Below are 19,312 nucleotides of genomic sequence, written 5' to 3' on the forward strand. Positions count from 1 at the left end.
CATTGCTGACAACTCCAAAAAACTTTTCACACATATCCTCAAGCCAAGAGATTTCTAGTGATTGAGAAAGTTACAGCAAGCTTCTTGTAGAATAGTGTTTCATATTGCTCTAAGGGAGACTCTAAAGACAAATGTGTGATAGCCTAAAGGAAAAGTAACTAAAGGCTCAGAAGGAAACTTATTTTTTTCTTCATTCATTAATAAGATTAGCCTTTAATGCACTAACTTTCAGCTGCTTGGTGACACTGCTCCTTCCTCCCTGTGGGTAGGGCTGGAAATCTGGGAGAAAAAATTAATCACCCCATCCCCAATGGTCAGAAGTAGAAAATATGGACCATACTACATCAGTACCACATGGATCTTTTGATTCTCGTGAAATAACACAGATACTGTGACTAATTCCAGAAAGACAATACAAACAGTGTAATACCCTGTTTCCTCATTCTGTACTCATTAACTGACCTTTCTTTGAGCAATTTTATTATTATTATTATTAGCCATATGGTGCAAGGAAGCCTGAGGCTTATGCTGCACCAGCCAAAAAAAAAAAAAAATTTCTGAATTACCCTGATATATATATATATATATATATATATATATATCAGGGTAATTCAGAAATTTTTTTTTTTTTTTTGGCTGGTGCAGCATATATATATATATATATATATATATATATATATATATATAGAGAGAGAGAGAGAGAGAGAGAGAGAGAGAGAGAGAGAAGGGAATCACCAAAAAAGAAGAATGGTGATATCCAGCTGGGGACCCTGGGTGTGCCAAGCCCATACTCACCAGATGTGAACCCCTGGGGATTTTTATAGACCTTCTTGGCACAGAATGGTTTGGAGTGTATTGCTGGCCCTCCTCAGATCGTCTGCAGATTGGTCAGGTGACCTACTTTTTAAAATTACCGAACATTAACATTCAGAACGACTGTTGAAACTATTTTCAGTGGAATCCCACTAAAGTCACACTTCATACCTCTAAAGGTCTAAAAGCTGAATGAGACTTATTGCCCACAACTGAAGAAGAAATAATTTTTCATATGAGTCAAAATGTATTTCCAGGTCAAAAGAATAATGATTAAAAGAGGCGAAGTGCTTGTTTTTACACTTAACATAATTTTGTGTGTGTACACGTATTCATACAAAAAAAAAAAAAAAAAAAAAAAAAAAACCTCTAATTTTGGGAGAGAGTAACCCTTCCTACTCAGAAGAATGTGAATATTGGAAAAGGGGGAGAAAAAAAATTGAAATGTATAAAATTAAGTAAGGTAACTTCAATTTGAAAATTGTAGATCTCTTAAAGTACCATTTATAACTGACACAATATAATAGCGTAGCTTTTAATTTCTTAAAGAATTACAGATTGTTCTCAGATGTTCTGTGGTCCACCAGATTATTCTCAGACAACGAAATAATCTGTAATTCTTTAAGAAATTAAAGGCAGATCACACTCACACTCCATGCAGGTTTAAATGCTTGTTATTTCCAGGGCTGTGGAGCCGGAAGAAAATTTTGCTGCTCCATCTCCAGCTCCTTTAATTTATCAAATGTTTGGCTCCAGCTCCTTTAATTTATCAAAATCCTAATTTAGTTTTGAACTGTTAAAGTGAGCAATGATCATACCCAACTGACAAATGAAAACACTGTTGGAATGATCTTTACATTATAGGCTGAAAATGCACAGTTAATTTGACCTTTAGTTTAATGAACAAAAGGAACAAAAATGAATGAATTATGAATTGAAAACAACTTGTTGCATTAAAGAAAAAAACATTGACTTATATTTGCCATATTGAAGCATGCAAATTAACTTTAATTCCTTTAAAAACTGAATTTTCAAATTTTAAATTATGTATAGCAGTTTGATCTTAAGAATAAGATTGCCTCAAGCAAGTCCTCTTTCATTGATGCTCTCAAATCTGATTTAATGATTTTTAGAGCTGAAAATAAACGCTCTACACTGGCTTGAGTAGGGGGCAGTACAACCAGTAATTGTGCAACACCTTGTATGATTATAGGGTACTTTAATATTGCATCTTTTACTGACATCTTTGATTGACGATCAATTTTTTTCAACTTCAGTGAGGGATGCTAATACTTCTAACTTGAATTTAGTCAATTTACTAATAGGAGTAACATATGGTACACCTTTTTCTAATTCCAGTCAACAGCATTTTGAGCTATGCTGTTTGTCAATCTTTTCAAAATCAAACTCATCTTCAGAATTAGTATCTGATGATGATGGATTGCTTTGTATTTCATTTCTTAGGACTGAGCATTCTTGAGGTGTTCTTATTCTTAGTGCTATATCACATAAAGCTTCCTTTGCTTTTCTTTGTTGTCCATCTGTTAATAAACATCTGTACTTGGGATCAACATAAATTCCAGCTAATATTACATCGTTTCCCAATAAAGTTTTCCCCCCTAACTTCCATGGAGGAAATGATACCTTCAGCTATGGGACCATATATCTTGGAAAAGCAATAGATCAGAGACTTCCATTCCTTTAGGAATTGACCAGGAGTCAAGTCTTCACCTTGAATTTTCTTTGTAGTGATATGTGGTTGGTAAAGCAAGTTTTTAAGTTTCTGCACCTGGTCCCACAGTACTTCTGTTAGTGTTACTTCAGGGTTGGCCATGTCAATAAAGATAGGTTTCAGTTCCAGTAAGCGATTCATCATGATATATGTGCTACCCTACCTAGTAGCTTGATCCAAAATTTCTAATTTTCCAGCACGTCATTGAATTATTGCTTCTATTTTTGGCTTTCTAGCAGCTAGTACAACCTGCCTCACCTTACTTACAAGAGCAGTTGCATGTTTATTTCCTAAGCATTCACGGATTGCCAGCTTTAAAGTATGAACACCACAACGCATGTGTTAGACTCTGGGGAGGCTTGAAATTTCATCCATGATGTCACTTAAATCCAGTTCTGCTTCTGCGTCATCATCGGGTTCTAAATCTGGAGTCTCATCACTTGATTCATCTCTTATAAGGGCAAACTTTTCTTCCTTTGCTTTCTTTATTATAAAACTTCAAATACTGTCTCTATCCAAAGTAATTCTTAATTTTTGGGCCATTTCTCCTATCAAAAAAAGCATAGCTGGTTTACAAAAGACATTCAGAGATAAATAAAGAATTCTTCACCACTAACTCAATAATGTAATTCTTGAACTGATCTGCTGTTGTGGATAGTGACTTTTTGACTAACAAAATATTTAAAAATATTTGATTGATTTACTTGACTATTGGATGATGAAAAACTAGTAGTGCTAGCCTTATTAAACTTGAATCTCTCTTCCTCTTCTATACTCTTAAGCAGTGTGAGCTGTGAATATTTTAACAGTGGGCTCGCAGTTTTTCCAAAAATCTACCGAGTAATTTGATCGGTCACAGAAGTGAAGTCATCCACGGTTTCCACCAGAGGCACTTCCCACGCTCCCACTAGTAGTGTGATTAGTGCACGTGACGCATTATTCTGACTAACCAGTATGAAATCTCGAGTTAGGAGTGGATTCAGGGGGTGGACAGATGGGGCTTGTTACCCCTTAACCATGTGTATGTGTATAAGGTCTATCTAAAAAAAAACATAAAAACCTTGTTGTCATGCCTCCCCCTTACAATGATACCTCAATATGATAGTGTCTGGAGTTCTTTTTAGAATTTTTGAATAGTATGACGTCACAATCCTTCCTGAAGTTTATACTGCAGTAAGTATGATTGTAACAATAAAAGTATTTATGATATAACGGTAACAATACAAATATTTGTCAACAATTTCTTTTTTTTGTCTCGCATTTTTGTTACATTCCATTGTTAATACATTCCAAGATCGGTACTTCAATTGACGTTGTTTTCTAGAGACATTTAGATGTATACTTGCAATCGCAAGTATACATCTCTTACTTTAGTTATCATAAATCCATTGTATCATGTCTTCCAGAAATTAGGAAAATTTGCAAATGTTCAATAAAATATTTACAATACAAAAGCTCTTTTATTTTGTAATCAATATGCACACCCAGGGTCCTGAGCTGGATATCATCATTCTTCTTTTTCTTGATTCCTTTCTCTCTCTCTCTCTCTCTCTCTCTCTCTCTCTCTCTCTCTCTCTCTCTCTCTCTCTCAGGGTAACTTGAAAATTTTTTTTTGTCTGTTGCAGCATAAGCCTCAGGCTTCCTTGTACCATAGGGCTAATAATACTAATACTACATCAAAATACCTAAAAGAAACGCGAAGGATGTTTTACATAAACCATTTACCGCACATACTCAGCACAAGCGCAACTTTTTTATTCGTTTTTTTTTTTTTTTTTTAACAACTCGGGGAAATATAATGGATACGTTTTTTTCATGATAAAATTTTAATATTGCGAATAAAAAATAACATGAAAAAATTCCCATATCACAAATAACGTAAAAACTATAACAAAACATTCCACAATATAAAACAAATATTACGTGAAAAAAAATTATTACACAAATATTCAAGAAAAATTGATTCTAAAAATTGCCAATTTACTTTATTAATATTTGGTGTCGATCTGCTTTGCTCAATTGCTGAGCGATGACGTAACGATCCGGATCAAATTGAAGGATTGATGTAACGATCCGGATCAAATTGAAGCAGTGGTTTTCCATTTAGATCATAATAATCTGCACCGTATTTAATTTTCAACATTATTCATTCATTCACTCAATATTATTCAGTACGCTGAAAGCTCTCTCAGCTTCATCACTGCTAATCGCAATGATTTCAAAGATATTTCTGGCTTTCTTAATTGAACAGGGATTTTAAAGATCTCTAAAGACAAAATCTCTAAAATCATTAATTTTTGTTTCAAATTTAATCAGAAAACTTAAATTTCTTATTCGGTTTTCACCGCCTGACCACTGAGATGAAAGTTCTTTCACACTCCACGATTTCAGGTAGCATATGTTTAAAGTTTCTTTTAATTCCTCGTCGTCCATGGAATCATTATTAAATTTAAAACCGTTCTGTTGCATTAATAACTCCACAAGGTAATTTTTTTTAATGTGTTCTTACTTTTGAATTTGATTCCTTCAAATTCTTTCCACTTCAACATGCTCTCAATTTTAGCGTCATAATTTCTTTCGGAATTTTTCAAATTAGCAATAGCATTTATAGTTGGAATAATTAATTTATCTGCTTTTACCATAGTTATTCTATAAAGCTTCTGAAAGGTAAGAGAGCTCCTGTAGGATGTCGATCATTAGTGCTAAATCGTTAAGAAATTCCACATTGAAAAGTCAGTTTAATAATCCCGTAAATTTAACTTCTGATTCAAAATGTTTGCACAAAGCAGGATAATTCCTTCAACCCGCAGTTGCCGTCTGCAAGATACAAGCTGCTAATCATGGCCCGAACACATGACCGATTTTTAGTTTCCACATCAAGTTCTTTAGCAATGATCCTTAATTCGCGTTGTTTTGTTTTTTTAGGAGTTTGGTGATATAATGCATACAGTTTTTTTTTTTAATTATTGCCTTTATGCCATTATATTTTAGAACATTTTCTACAGTGAAAGCCTTGACAAAGTTTCAAAAGCTGCTAAAATTTCATCTTCATAAAGTTCATATAATATCTTTGTTACCTCAACCCCCTATGTTGCTACTGTCACTAGCTCTTTGAATATTGTGCAATATGTCAGAATCACTCGGATATTCAGCACTGTGAGCATGTAAACATAGATCGAGAAATTTACTGGAAGGCGTAGATCACTCGCTTCTCTGAAAAACATGCCTGTTTGTCAGAGTAAAGGGAACCACAACACAGGTTGACCACAGGCTATTATCCATGTCAGGAATCTTCTTAATCCTCTGAAATCCTATGGAAAGCAGATTGATGAGTGCGACTTCTCGGTATATGACTGCAGGTTTTAGGGACACCACTAACATTGTGAAACTGTAATCGCTTTCACCCTTAATTCGCGCTTTCTAATTGCTGAAAGGCCAGAGGTAAGAACAGTGCGTACAAAGTTGTCTTGTAATCCGTTCGTTACATGGAAATTTTCTTCGTTCAGCAGAAACTATTTTAAATGTAATTACCAAAAAGGGGAATTCAAAAAAATTCGCTATAAAGAAGTTGGTTAAACAGAGGTCAGACTTTAATAAAATAAAAATGAAGCAATTTTAAAATGCATAACTGATCGAATGCTGGGGATGGTGTCCCACATAGTTTCGGCTCTGGATACTCAATAATTGCATTCAGGATTTGATTTGTAAAATAAATGATCATCTCAACAATGGGCTCACAAATTTTCATATAAAATAACAATGGGCTCTTGCGAGCCCACTATAGCTCACAACTGCTCTTAAGCACTTTGGGATGATTACAACTTATGTGACGCTTCAAATTGAATTCTCTTGTTGAAATATTGGTCTTATTGGTCAAAGGTTTACTAATTTTTGCTCCACAAGTCAAAATCTTGCCATATGAAGATTGGCATGTGTAAATATAGTATTTATCATCTTCAGTGACTGTAAAGTATTCAACATTAGACTTCATTCTAGATCCTTTGTTCATCATTGACCAGATATTTAACATTTCTGAAAAAGTAAAGTGTACATTATTTGAAGACTACTCACTTGTTTAGACATTAAATAAAAAAAAAAACATAGTAAACAAAAAGAACAGGGAAATGAAAACTTCACCACGAAGCATCAAAGCATATGACATATGTGCTACCCTCATGATTATGACTGACCAAGTTATAGTTGGAGCCAGTTTTTTTTTTTTTTTTTTTACTGGCTCCAGCGCCAGCTTCATCTCCATAGAAACCTCTGGCTCCACAGCCCTGATTATTTCACCAATTTTCAGTTCTTGATATATCTGCAGCTAAAAGAATATTTAAGAGGCCTTCGTGGCCGAGTGGTCAGGAGTGGGGGTGCAGTAGCACGCGCTCTTTGAGTAGACCGGGGTTCAAGCCCCTGATTGCTAAATACGGTCGATCTGCCAACTTGCACTGGACCAGTGTGGCAGATTATGTTCCAGAAAAAATCAGATCAAGACCATAAGCACCCACCTCAATTCAAATGAATGCTAATTCATATGAACAATATGAGATTGCTAAAAATATGAGAAAAAAGCATTTAATGCTTAAAAAAAATTAAAAAGAATCTTCCTTATACATCAACATAAATGATCAACCACCTCAAGACAACTTTGATATTGGAAATATGTGCAGCAGATGATGCACACTTAGCTAGATTAGTATTTAAAAAAAAAAAAAAAAAAAGAAGAAGAAAAAGAAAAGTTAAAAATAGACGGACACAAATCAGCTGCATCTCAGAAACAGGGAGAAGTTCTACCAAATCTGAACACACAATACCACATAATAATTCAGTGGAATTGCCAAGCCCTGTGTGGTAATCTGATTATATCTGTTACCTCTTTGAGCATTACTGCCCTATGGGCATTCCCCTAGAGGAAACAAAATCTCACTTGAAAAATTCCCATTATCTATAAAACATTATACCATGTATAGAAAAGACAGAGTATCCAGTGCAGCACAGGGAAGAGTAACAATTCTCATTAACTCCAGAATTCCTTCCAAATATGTTCCACTTAAACTTAATTAAAAGCAGTTGCAACTCATCTAATATTTGTCATTGTGCTAACAATTGTATCATTGTACCTTTCACCAAATCATATATTTTTTTCTCTGAACTTTAATAACCCCATTCAGCAACTTCCTCTGCCTTTCTGTATTCTAGGAGATTTTAATAGGCATCATCCACTAGGGGGCTCCCCACAACCAAATAAGCGAGGCCAGTAGACTCCTTGATAAGCTGAATTTAACACTGTTAAATATGGGAGTCCTTACAGTTGTACACCTTCCCACAGGCACAAGTTCAGTGCTTGGTCTATTAATCTCCTCTCCAAATATATACCTCTCCTTAGATTGGGCAGTTCTGGATGATCCCTTAAATAGTGATCACTATCCAATGATCTGCAGAATTTTAACTGATGCACCTCCATAAACTGAAAAAATAATTACATTGAAATTCAAAGACACCAACTGCAGTGCTTGATAATGCCTTTCAGTCTTTTTGAGTAGACTCTGCAGTCACATGTCACAGAGAAAATATTGAATGATACTGAAATCACCATACTAAAATCATCTAGAATACATAGTTATCCTAAAATGTGGTGGAGTGCAGACTGCAATAATGCTAAAAGAGAGAAGAGCAAGCCCTGGAATTTATTCTGTGAACATAAAAATCTAATATAGTACAGCAAAAGAAAGGCCTGCTATGTAAGGGGATAAAGAAAAAAGTAGCATGGATATGCTTTGCATAAATTGTTACTAGACCACAGAAATGCATATATGCTGCCACTATCTTTCCCTGGCAGGACCTAGGGAAATGCCCCCTGATCTTGCAATAACCCTCATGACAAGATGGCTTAACCTTATTACTTCCTATGCTGCTTCAAAAAAAGTTGCCATAACCAGCAGATCCAAAGCATGGTGGACACCTGATCTATCAACCACATTTCAAGAAATAATCAACAGGCACAAAGTGTGGAAAGAATCATGTCACATACAGGGATTTCATGTGTTGTTGGCGAACCCCAGGCTTTGCCCCATTAGCTGATGTTGTACCTCTTGTGAAGAAGCTTGTGCCAAAGCCGGCCATTTGTATGTAGTGTGTTGGATGTGTATGTGTAATGATGTGTTCTGTTGTTGTTGTGTAGTTAGCCAGCACCTGGCTCTTAGCACGTGAGAAGCAGCAACACCTGGTCACTGCATCCCATCCCATCCCATCCCCTCCACGTGGAGGCGGCCAGGATATACTAATATCTTGTTGCACCCACCTGAGACAAAATCCTCGGGAGGCACAGGAGAAGAAAATGAAATAATATTTATAGTAGAATAAGTAAGGGATCTGGTGAGGGAAGGATATAATTATAGTATAGAAGTGGATCAAACAGATGGATCCACCAGAAAAGGGAAGTTAGAAGACATAAGTAAGGCTGAAGTAAAAAAAAAAAAGGATAATGAAACTATCATCTCCGCCAACAGTCAACTTCGTGAGATCCATGTCAAAAAGGAAACCATCGTCATGAAGTAATATTTACTTCAACTGACCCTAATTAAGGGTACCAATCAACTACACAGGTTTAAATACAGCAAGAATTCTCAGGAACAATTATCACAGAGGAAATCTTTCCCAAAAGGCATCATCATTAGTCCCTGCCTATGCCATTTGAAGAGAACTTATCTTCATAATTTTCCTTTTCTTTTAACTATTCAAAGAAAACACTTTAAGTTGACAGTAGAATCTTCTCAGGAAATGAAGAAAATAATCATATGGGCATAATATCTTCAGTGTGGGATATGTCTTCAAAAATGTGAAAGTTCGTATTAGTTCAGATGGTTAACGTCTTCCAAAATGTGAAAGTTCATTTGAAGAATCATGATCAAGAGGTGACATGATGGGTGACGTAGAGAAATTCACACCAGGAAAAGATGAGCCTGAACACAATATTTTTATCTTAAAACCCAAGTTAAACTCATTCCACCATCTTTTTTCATTCTATGTCTTTCAAAGAGGGCAAAGTTCAGAAAGATGGACAACATCTTCCTGAAAGTGTAGAGCTGATATGAAGAGCAAACACTATGACTTCCAAACGGTGCAAAGTTCATGAGCGAGACACCACAGCAAAGGCATCAAAACTATAGTAAAACTTTATGAGAATTCTAGGAAAAAATCAGGATTCGTTGATTTTGAACACTGGGGATATTCTTTGACTGAACAAATTCCATTTTATTGCAAGGATCAAAGTTATCTACCACCAATTCTAATTCATGATGAAGATCACAATAGAGATGACATATAAATATAATGTGGTCAATGGTTTCCTCTGAGCCAGAGGTGTGGTCGTAGAAAGGTCAAGCTTATAAAGTTTACTATTTATGCTACTATGTCCAGTTAATAAAAACATGCAATATAAACTTGGAAAGAACCATAGTAAATCCTTTTTTACAAATTCCTTAACCACAGGGAAAAACGCTTGAGTTGTACCTCCCAGACTAGTTGATGACCAGTCCTGCTGCCACTTTGAGACAAAGACCGAACGCAATCTTCTTCTTCCACTGACATAGAATTATTTAGGTCCAATTGAACATATCGACTACTACAGGAATATTTTTCTTCAAGTGATATTTGAAGTAACAAAACTGCACTTCATATTGCAGTGGTAGTTTGTCCAGCAAAACCTGGAGGGCCATGGTAGAAGTTGTTCTGCATGCTCTCGATATAATTAACAAGGCAATATGTTGAGCCTGCAAGAGATACTTGACGCCACATTGTTTGCACTATAGCCCCTGGCTCTGGCACTGTTACAATAGCCAAAAATAAGCAGTTATAATACATCCTGAGTGGACTGATCCCACTTCTGCCTTATAACTTGATGAAGTTTTGTTAAGAGTACTTTACACTTGTCCTTAATATACTTCATGCATGGTATAAAGCTTAAACAATTGTCTAGTAAAACTCCAAGATATTTGACAGAAGAAGAGTATCATATTGATTGATTTCTATATTTAATCAGTGGAGGAAGACTACAATCCAATTTTCCCTTCAACAGCATTTGTGAAGTCTTAGCAGTAGACACTTGAAATTAGTGAGTCCAATGAGAGAGTTTGTTCAGAACCATATCTGCAGTATCGTCCAGACCTTTCCTTGAGTTGGCACAAGAAAGTAAGATCATCTACATAGGCGACCATCCATTGTTATTCAACCACAAGTCAAATACCAGGTTCCAGAACAGGGGACCAAGAATTGACCCCTGTGGGCAACCTCTCATAACCAGTCTGGAAACAATTTCCATTCCACTCCTGACCACAATCGAATGGTCTGAAAAATAACTGTTAAGAAGTTTAAATAGAGGATAAAATAAGATACATACAACATAAGAAGCTTTATCTTGTGTGTATCATGTCACATACAAGATAAAATTGCCTTCTCAAATGCACATGCCATTTTTATTAGGAAAAGATCGGTTGCAGTCAAACAATATATGCATTTCACGCTAGTCAAAGGAAAGTGTCCTTTATCCAAACCCCACAAATCCATGGAATGATGTTAGCATCCAAATGAATGGATGGACTACATATCAAGATTTAATACATCCACGACACACTCCATTCCTACTAGTAGAACAATCAGCCCTGATTGTGTTCCTCATTTCCCGATGAGGGCTCTTAAATCAATACATTATAGATCCCCTTGTCACCACATAACAGGCATATTTCCTGTTATGTGGACAGAATGTACTGTCAGACCTGTCCTTAAGGCTCAGTTTCATACACATGTTGAACAGCTGTTGCCAATATTCTTCTAAATGTACTTAAAAATCTCTTCTTCCAACTCAACCCATAAATTTTCAATTCAACTCAATTTTTTCAATCCAACTCAACCCATACCACAAATCCATTATGCAGCAAAGAATCAATCCACAGTCATTAATCTGCTGGTTACAACTAATGCCATCCTGTTTGCCTTTGAGGCCAATGCTGAACTATCAATAACCAAGCATTAGCATTTAACATTAGTAGAGGCATATGATGCAAGAAAGCAAGCTTATGCAGCATCAGCCAAAAAAAAAAAAAAAAAACCCAACCCATTTCACTCATCCATTCATTCCAAATGTTTGTCTAGTACTCCTTGAATTTATTTAAGCTGTCAACTTCTACGACAGATGGAAGTTTGTTCCAGCAATTTGAATTTATGTCCCCTCAGGCGGTTAATATGAGCAAGAGGAAGAATCCCATCAGCACTGAGCTTGCTCAAGCCATTCAATACCTTATACACCTCAATCAGATCACATCACAGGTGCCTAGTCTCCAGACACTGTAATTTGCAAAATTAAGCCTTTCTTTGTAAGAGCAACCCTTTGTTTCCATTCACTAATCTTGTTGTCCTTCTCTGACTCATTCCAGCAGCTCTACATTCTTCTTAAAATGAGGCCTCCAGACCTGTATACAGTACTCAATGTGTGGCCTTACCATTACCTTATACAATGGGATCACCTCCTTATCCCTGCTAGAAAAATTCCCCACCATAAGCTATTCTTGCAAACTGTCTGCGCTGCTTGGAAAACTTCATATCTGACTGCACAATAACTCCCGGGTCTTTTTTATTCCCTACCACACAGTTGATATGTTACTCTGGGGTTACTGCTACCCAGTGACCAGATAAATGCGCACACGAAAACTCCACCATCACAAATGCTCACATGAAAAACACCCACACAGAAAACTACTCACACAAACAAATTCTCACATGGAAGAATGCTCACACCATTTCCAGTTCACAAAAAACAAACCATTTCACACCCCAAAATGCAACAAAATGCCGAATCCACACATTTCACATCCACCTCCATATGATGCACCCCAATATAACTCTTGATATAAAACTTTTGATTCCAATAGAAACCAAAACACCTGGATGCAAATGCCTGCAAGGGAAATTACAGGAAACAAAATGCTCTGACTCTACTGAAACTAACCCTCTACTCCATTTATAAAAACAAACTATTTCCTCTCCATCCCACAAAGCGAACAGCCAACACTCCTCAGCCCTCCTCCAAAAAACAACCAACTCAGACATACCTCAGTGATTTACCCATTTGGCAAGGACCCAAACAGAACCTTCACCACTGCAAGCACCTCAGCCCATCCTCCACACTCCCACACAAAAGCAGCAATCAAGTCACACAGCACACCACACCATCCCACCCCCAGACAACCCGCTGCACCAGCCAGCGCCAGTCTGTGGCAAACCAGGTCCCTCCCCAGTTCACCAAACGAAAACAACATGCCAGGATGACTACAGTTGAACAGGAAACCGAGTGCACCGCGAAATCTCCCACAGCTCCAGGCGACCGCTCAAGAGCCGTGTCATGATGACTCCACACTCCTACTGAAAACTGGGGATCTCTACCTGCTGCACCCTCAATGTATGTGGAAAATAAGTAAAGTGTGTGCACCTCATTATAGCTATCTTCGTCTGGAAATGGGCTGGCAAACTCATCAAAGATCTCCCCACATGATGGACTTGGACAAAGGTTAATGCAGCAAGAGACTTCAGTCCAAGTTTTATATTTATATCAGTTTCAAATTCAGTCTTCAAACCAACGTTGCTGAGACTCTGACACAGATGGAAGTAGCACCCTTTGACCTCAGCATGTGGGAAGGCAGTCCTCACTGTATTCATGCAAGCCTTCTCAAAATGCACTAAAACCTTTTGAGGAACCAGATTTGAAACCAACAGCTTCATGATTTCAAACATTCTGTTATAAGTATCCAAGTTCTTTTTCTGTAACAAAATGTAAATACAGCAGACTCTCGATTAACCGGGACACTTAAAAACTCCAAATTAAAAAAAAAAAAAAAAAATCATAAATTCAAGTAACGACTAGAATAGGTGTAAACATATATTTTGCAAGTTGTAAATGAACAACAAGAAGTGGCGTTATAAGTCATCACTGGGAGATTAATGTGCCTATTATCTTGCAACCCCACACCCGCACCTCAAAAAAAATTCAAATGTTTAGTTTGTTTTATTGTTTGTTTGTTATTTGGTTTTTAGGAGCATTAGCAACTAAGGCCATATTGCTCCGGGAATATGCTGTGGTCATTCCCTTGACCTTTCCACATCCTCCGTATTTGGTGGTGACAGGCTCGAACCCTGGTCTAATCAAGAAGCGTGTGCTACGCACTGCTGTTCCTTCCCACCTGGCTACGGAGATGCCTTTTGTTTTATTGCGTTGCGTTGATTGTTGTGTTCCGTTGCACCGTAAAAAGACAAGTTTTGTTATTTATGTCAGGGATGTCAATTTTTTTGTCTAGAAATCGCGAAAATGATGGGTAAACACAAGAGTTGTGCTTTCAGTTAAACAAAAACTTGAAATTATTAAAAAGTTTGAAAACGGTGCATCCATTAAATCTTTGATTAACCATTATAATGTTGGTGACCAAACCATACGCGACATTGCAAAAAATAAAGGGAAGCATCGTATTGGACACAAGAGTAGTACGTGGTAAGTTTTTTCATTTTTTATCTATTGCCATATTTTTTTACGTAGGTTGCTGAACATTTTTCGATACAGTAAGTCCCCGACTTACGGAACTACGGATTTACGTAAATTTGTATTCACTCAATTTTTTACAACAAAAAAAAATAATAATAATAAGCAATCAATAATGATTGCACAGGTGAGATCGGAGTAACAAGCAAAAAAATGGGAAAAAAGGAGAAGATTCTTACAATTATTTATGGGTTTTTTTTTTTTTTTTTATATGACTGAAGAGTTCAGTGAAGGGGGCACACACTTCACCATAATAACATAAAACTCACAGAATTCCAGCTATCAGTATCATCGCAAATGCAATAAGATTGAGTTTTCTACCCGTTTATAATAGATTGCGCTAATAGAAATGCCGAATAAAACAGAAAGTGCAAATTGTTTTTATTGTATTTTATTAACCTCCATAAATGTGCTTTAGTAAAATTTCATTTTGACCGTTATCACGGTGCCAACTAAGAGAATAAGTGACAGCGCTATTAGTAAATTGTCCAACAAAAGGAACGCGATCGATTTGGATCAGAAAATTTAACTAATAAGAATGTATGAAAATGGTCAAGCATTAACAAGTATTGCGCTGAATTCAGATTTGTCAATAATAATATAGTAGCAATATGTTACAAGTCATTCTCGAGTTACGTAAAACTCGACGAAGTAAGAAGTCCTGGAACGTATCTCTTACGTATGTCGGGGACTCCTGTATTTTTGGATTAACCGGAAATTCGAGAGTCTACTGGACATGGTGGATATGAGTTTACCAACCTTGGAATGCCACGTATACAGCTGGTAAAACATGTTTGAAACTTTATCAAAGGTGCCATCTCCATAAATTGTATCTTTGTTCAATTCAACAACTTAACTGGATATCAGTGCTTCCTTTGATTCTGTCACCATCCAAAGTCTACTCCACCCCCCCCCCCAAAGCATTATTTTAATATTAAAGTGTGACATAATAAAATTCACAAAATCCTTATTAGCAGAAAAAGTGCCACATGCCACACCTGCAGTTTGGCCAAAAAATTTTATCCAAACGTACACTATACAGCAATTGCAAAATGAGACAGATGCTCCAAAAAAATTATTATTACATGTATGAGTAAACTAACCTTGGTTTATTCAAAGTACAGTCAGTTCTGCTATAACGCGGTACATGTGTTCCTAAAAACCCCTGCATTATGGTATTTCGCATATTAAAAACGACAGGGCTCATGGTAAAAATAGGGATAAGGACACTTAAAAAAAAAAAAAAAAATGTTCAGTCTGGTAAGTAAAACACTAAAAAAAGTTAGAAACCCAATAAAATTGCTGACACAGGTTTAAACATCTTAAATTTCTAATAAATAAATATTACAGTAAATATAGCACTTTGTCTTGACAAGATATGGCATTTTTTGATGTTTCTATTCACTGACATTTTCTTTTCTTTTTTTTTTTTTTGGAAAATTTAAAACAGTAAAAAGGTAAATAAACAGTAAATTTGTAAAATTTAAAACAGTAAAAAAGTAAATAAACAGTAAATTTGTAAAATTTAAAACAACAAAAAAGATAAGCAATCAATAACGAGGAGAACAAATTGCACAAGTAAGACAAGTTTGGGAAGCTTAAAAAATAGGAATGAAGAGAAGATTCTGAAAATTTATTTATGCTTTTTATATGATTGAAGATTTCGTGGAAGGGGAAACATATTTCACCGTAAAAACTCAGCGAATTCCAGCTATCGGTATTATCGCAAATGCAGTAAGATAGTTTACTACCCATTTATAATTAGATTGCACTAACAGAAAAGCCCAATAAGCTGGGAACTGCAATTTGTTTTTATTGCTTTATGATAGTGACCTCCAAAAATGTGCTCCTCTGCTCACACTATCCTGCCTCATTAAATTTATGTTTGAACAGAAAAATGTGAACTCCTGAAAACGTGAGTCAGCCTACAATATCACTTGTTATCTTGTGATTACAGCGAATGACAACAGTGTGTCTCTGGCCAATATAACTACAGTAAATGGGAAATTAGGTCTCGCACATTTGACATTTTTTAAGCTTTGTAAACTAGTATGTATTGCTATTTACAACCATTACGTATGGATTTTCAGAGAGGTTGAGATGTCAGAATGTTGATTTTTTTCCAACATTTCAGTAATTATAGCACATTGAGTTCTCTCACATTTAGGTGGCAGCAAGTGTTAAGCACCGGTCAGTTACCATCTCTGGAGTCTGAACGAACCTCCTCCTTGTTCTGATAGGATATAAATTTTGTCTACAGACTTTATCAAGTGCCATACATATTGTTTTAATATAATATTGGTGTGTAGATACACCATAGACAACTCTTAAGAAACTACAAAGTAGTTGTTGTAGGCATCATTTGCTCTTTCTCATATTGTGCTCTGCCTTCACGACGAGTTGCCATGATATTGCACTACCTCGAATAAGTAACGTTTCACTAATAGAGAAGACTATTGTTACTTATTCTCAGTGAGTACCACCACCCAGACATGTTTCAAGGTTATTGGCCTTGTGATGTCTGGGTCGTCATGTCTGCAATACCAGGGTACCTGCCCACCCACTGATGATAGGCCAATAGCCTTGAAACATGTCTGGGTGGTGGTACTCACTGAGAATAAGTAACAATAGTCTTCTCTATTAGTGAAGCGTTACTTATTCAAGATAGTGCAATATCATGGCAACTCGTCGTGAAGGCAGAGCACAATATGAGAAAGAGCAGATGATGCCTACAACAACTACTTTGTAGTTTCTTAAGAGTTACCGATATTATATACATATTAAACTCTTAATGTACTATGCCTTGTGCATTTAGTTATTTTAAATATTGTTTTAAATAAGATCTAAGAGTTGATAAAAAAAAAAAATATTTAGCTTTTGAAAATTATTCTACATTTTATTAATTTTAATATTCATCTCTGTATATAATTTTTAATACTTTATTTGTTCTTATTTTATTTTTTATATAAATTTTACTTTTGGTTTTGTTGTTCATTTGTTTGTAGAAAGATTTTATTATAATGCATTTTAATTAAATTGTAAATGTAAAATAGAATATAATTGCATTTTATTAATAATTGTACTAATTAATTAGTACAATTATAAGGTAAAAAAATAATTTTACAATGAATCGGAAAACACTGAAATCGCTTTGTTTTAATAGGAGAATCTATAGCTATTACAGCAGATTTTGAGAATTTATCCAGTCGAACAATCATTCCACATGCTACCCTCCATCAAACTCAGACTTTTTTAGCTGGTGGAAAGTCACGCTCACGAAGATGCAAATTCACAATTGTTACTGGTCTTGCAGTTCAGCCTGGCAGAACAGCGAACTGGGACGCACAGTTACTAAAAATTCCAGCTGTATCTCCATCCATTATAAATTGCTGTCTTATACGTGTTGATTATGCTGTGAGAGTAAGTAATTTTATCACTTGTTTCAAAAAAAAAAAATGAGTGAATTTTATTTTTAATATTTCTGTCAATGTTATATATTTTAAAATTATTCTGTTTGACTCAATTAAGCTATTAGTTTTATCACATCTAATTTAGAGAATTTAGAATAGGCATATAGCACCTTTTGATTAACCAGCACAAATCAAAAAGAGAGAGAGAGAGACCAGCATTTAAAATACTTGTTCAAAGAAAATAGTAACTAATCAGATTGGTCAGATAGGATCGCTTAACAAATTCATGCTGTGATTGCCATATAACATATTTCTTTAACCACTGACTCCATTATTTTCCCTGTAACAGAAATCGAGAACTTTAAGGGGCCTGCAATTACTCAATTTGCCCTTTGAATTCCCCCTTTGTGAATAGGAGAGCATTTTAAACATCTTAAATCTGTGGGGACCACCACTGAATCAAAGGCTGGTTTTTTAAGTTGTTGAATGCTTTGAATAAGCCACATGGGTTGGTCACTGACATAGTAACAAGACTTCCAGATTTATTTGGAGGACCTTTTTCTACACCAGCATGTTGGAGGGGCAACAAGAGAAAGCAGTACTCTTGATCTGATTATCAGGAGTGACTTTTCATGCATGAAGAATCTGCAATTAAAGAATCACCAGGTAGCAGTGATTGCAGTGTATTGAGGTAGGATCTGTTTAAAGATATAACTACAGTCAAGGGAGAAAGGATTGGAATTTTGCTTTCATAAAGATGACTTCAATGATCTCAGACAGTTTTTAAATTCTATTCAGTGGGAAGCATTCGGGGAAGTAATTGTAGAAGATGCTGGGCTTGAACAGTATCTTTGAAGAGATACTGTTCAAGGCGTAGACCTAAATGGATGTCAGAAGAACTGATGGACTAGTGGCAGAGAAAAAAGATCAGTGTGATGCATTAACCCCAGAGGCTCACATCTGGCAAGTATGGGTGTGGCATACTCAGTGTCCTGAGCTGGATATCACCATTCTTCTCTTCCTTGTTGATTCCCTTCTACTTCTGACTCTTGTTCTTTCTCTCTCTCTCTCTCTCTCTCTCTCTTTCTCTCTCTCTCTCTCTCTCTCTCTCAGGGTAATTCAGAATTTTTTATTTATTTTTTTTTTTGGATGGTGCAGCATAAGCCTCAGGCTTCCTTGCACCATATAGATAATAATAATAAATTATCATAAGATTCAGAAACCTACTCTAATTATAAACTGGTCTGCAATCAAGTCATTGAGGAGAGTTAGATGTATTTGTATGTCAAAGGTTACCAAACTGTAAGACAGAAATTGTAAATCACCTGTAATGATTCACTTGCTCTTGCATAACCACTTAAATTGCATAGAGATTTTTATTTGGACTCTTTGGAATTGTTTGGCCTAGAACACTACCACTATTATCTTTCCTTTACCACTGTCATCTCACACCACATGGACTTAACATCTGCATAGGCTTGATTAGACTTTGGGAACCATGTTGTTTGCTTTCAAGCAGCTCTTGTTAATTAGTATAACACTTACCCCCCCCTACCCCTTTGCTCCTCTGTGTCTTCTGAGCTGCTTACTCACCGTAATGAAATTTATTCTGTCCTATCTTGTAATGGTATCATGTTTTGGTTATTCCTACAATATCAGTGTTAGTTGATTGGACCAAGAATTCAAGTTTGTTCATTTTATTTTCAATACTCCTACACATAGGCAGGTTAAGATATTGTATCATTTTACCTTTGTAGGTATTTGCCCAAGTCT

General features: G+C 35.9%; 1 protein-coding gene across 1 annotated transcript in view; it reads left to right on the forward strand.

Annotated features, from left to right (window-relative positions):
• LOC150090907 (arrestin domain-containing protein 3-like) overlaps nt 1-19,312 on the forward strand; it is a 229,872-nt gene that overhangs the window by 157,902 nt on the left and 52,658 nt on the right. The window contains exon 5 of the mRNA XM_090380595.1: nt 17,293-17,549. Within this exon, the coding sequence (XP_090236721.1) occupies nt 17,293-17,549 (257 nt within the window). The remainder of the gene's footprint in view (nt 1-17,292; nt 17,550-19,312) is intronic.

The sequence above is a fragment of the Mastigoproctus giganteus genome, chromosome 1 (assembly GCF_048544385.1).
Source record: "Mastigoproctus giganteus isolate SK-2022 chromosome 1, ASM4854438v1, whole genome shotgun sequence".
Classification (NCBI taxonomy): Eukaryota; Metazoa; Arthropoda; class Arachnida; order Uropygi; family Thelyphonidae; genus Mastigoproctus; species Mastigoproctus giganteus.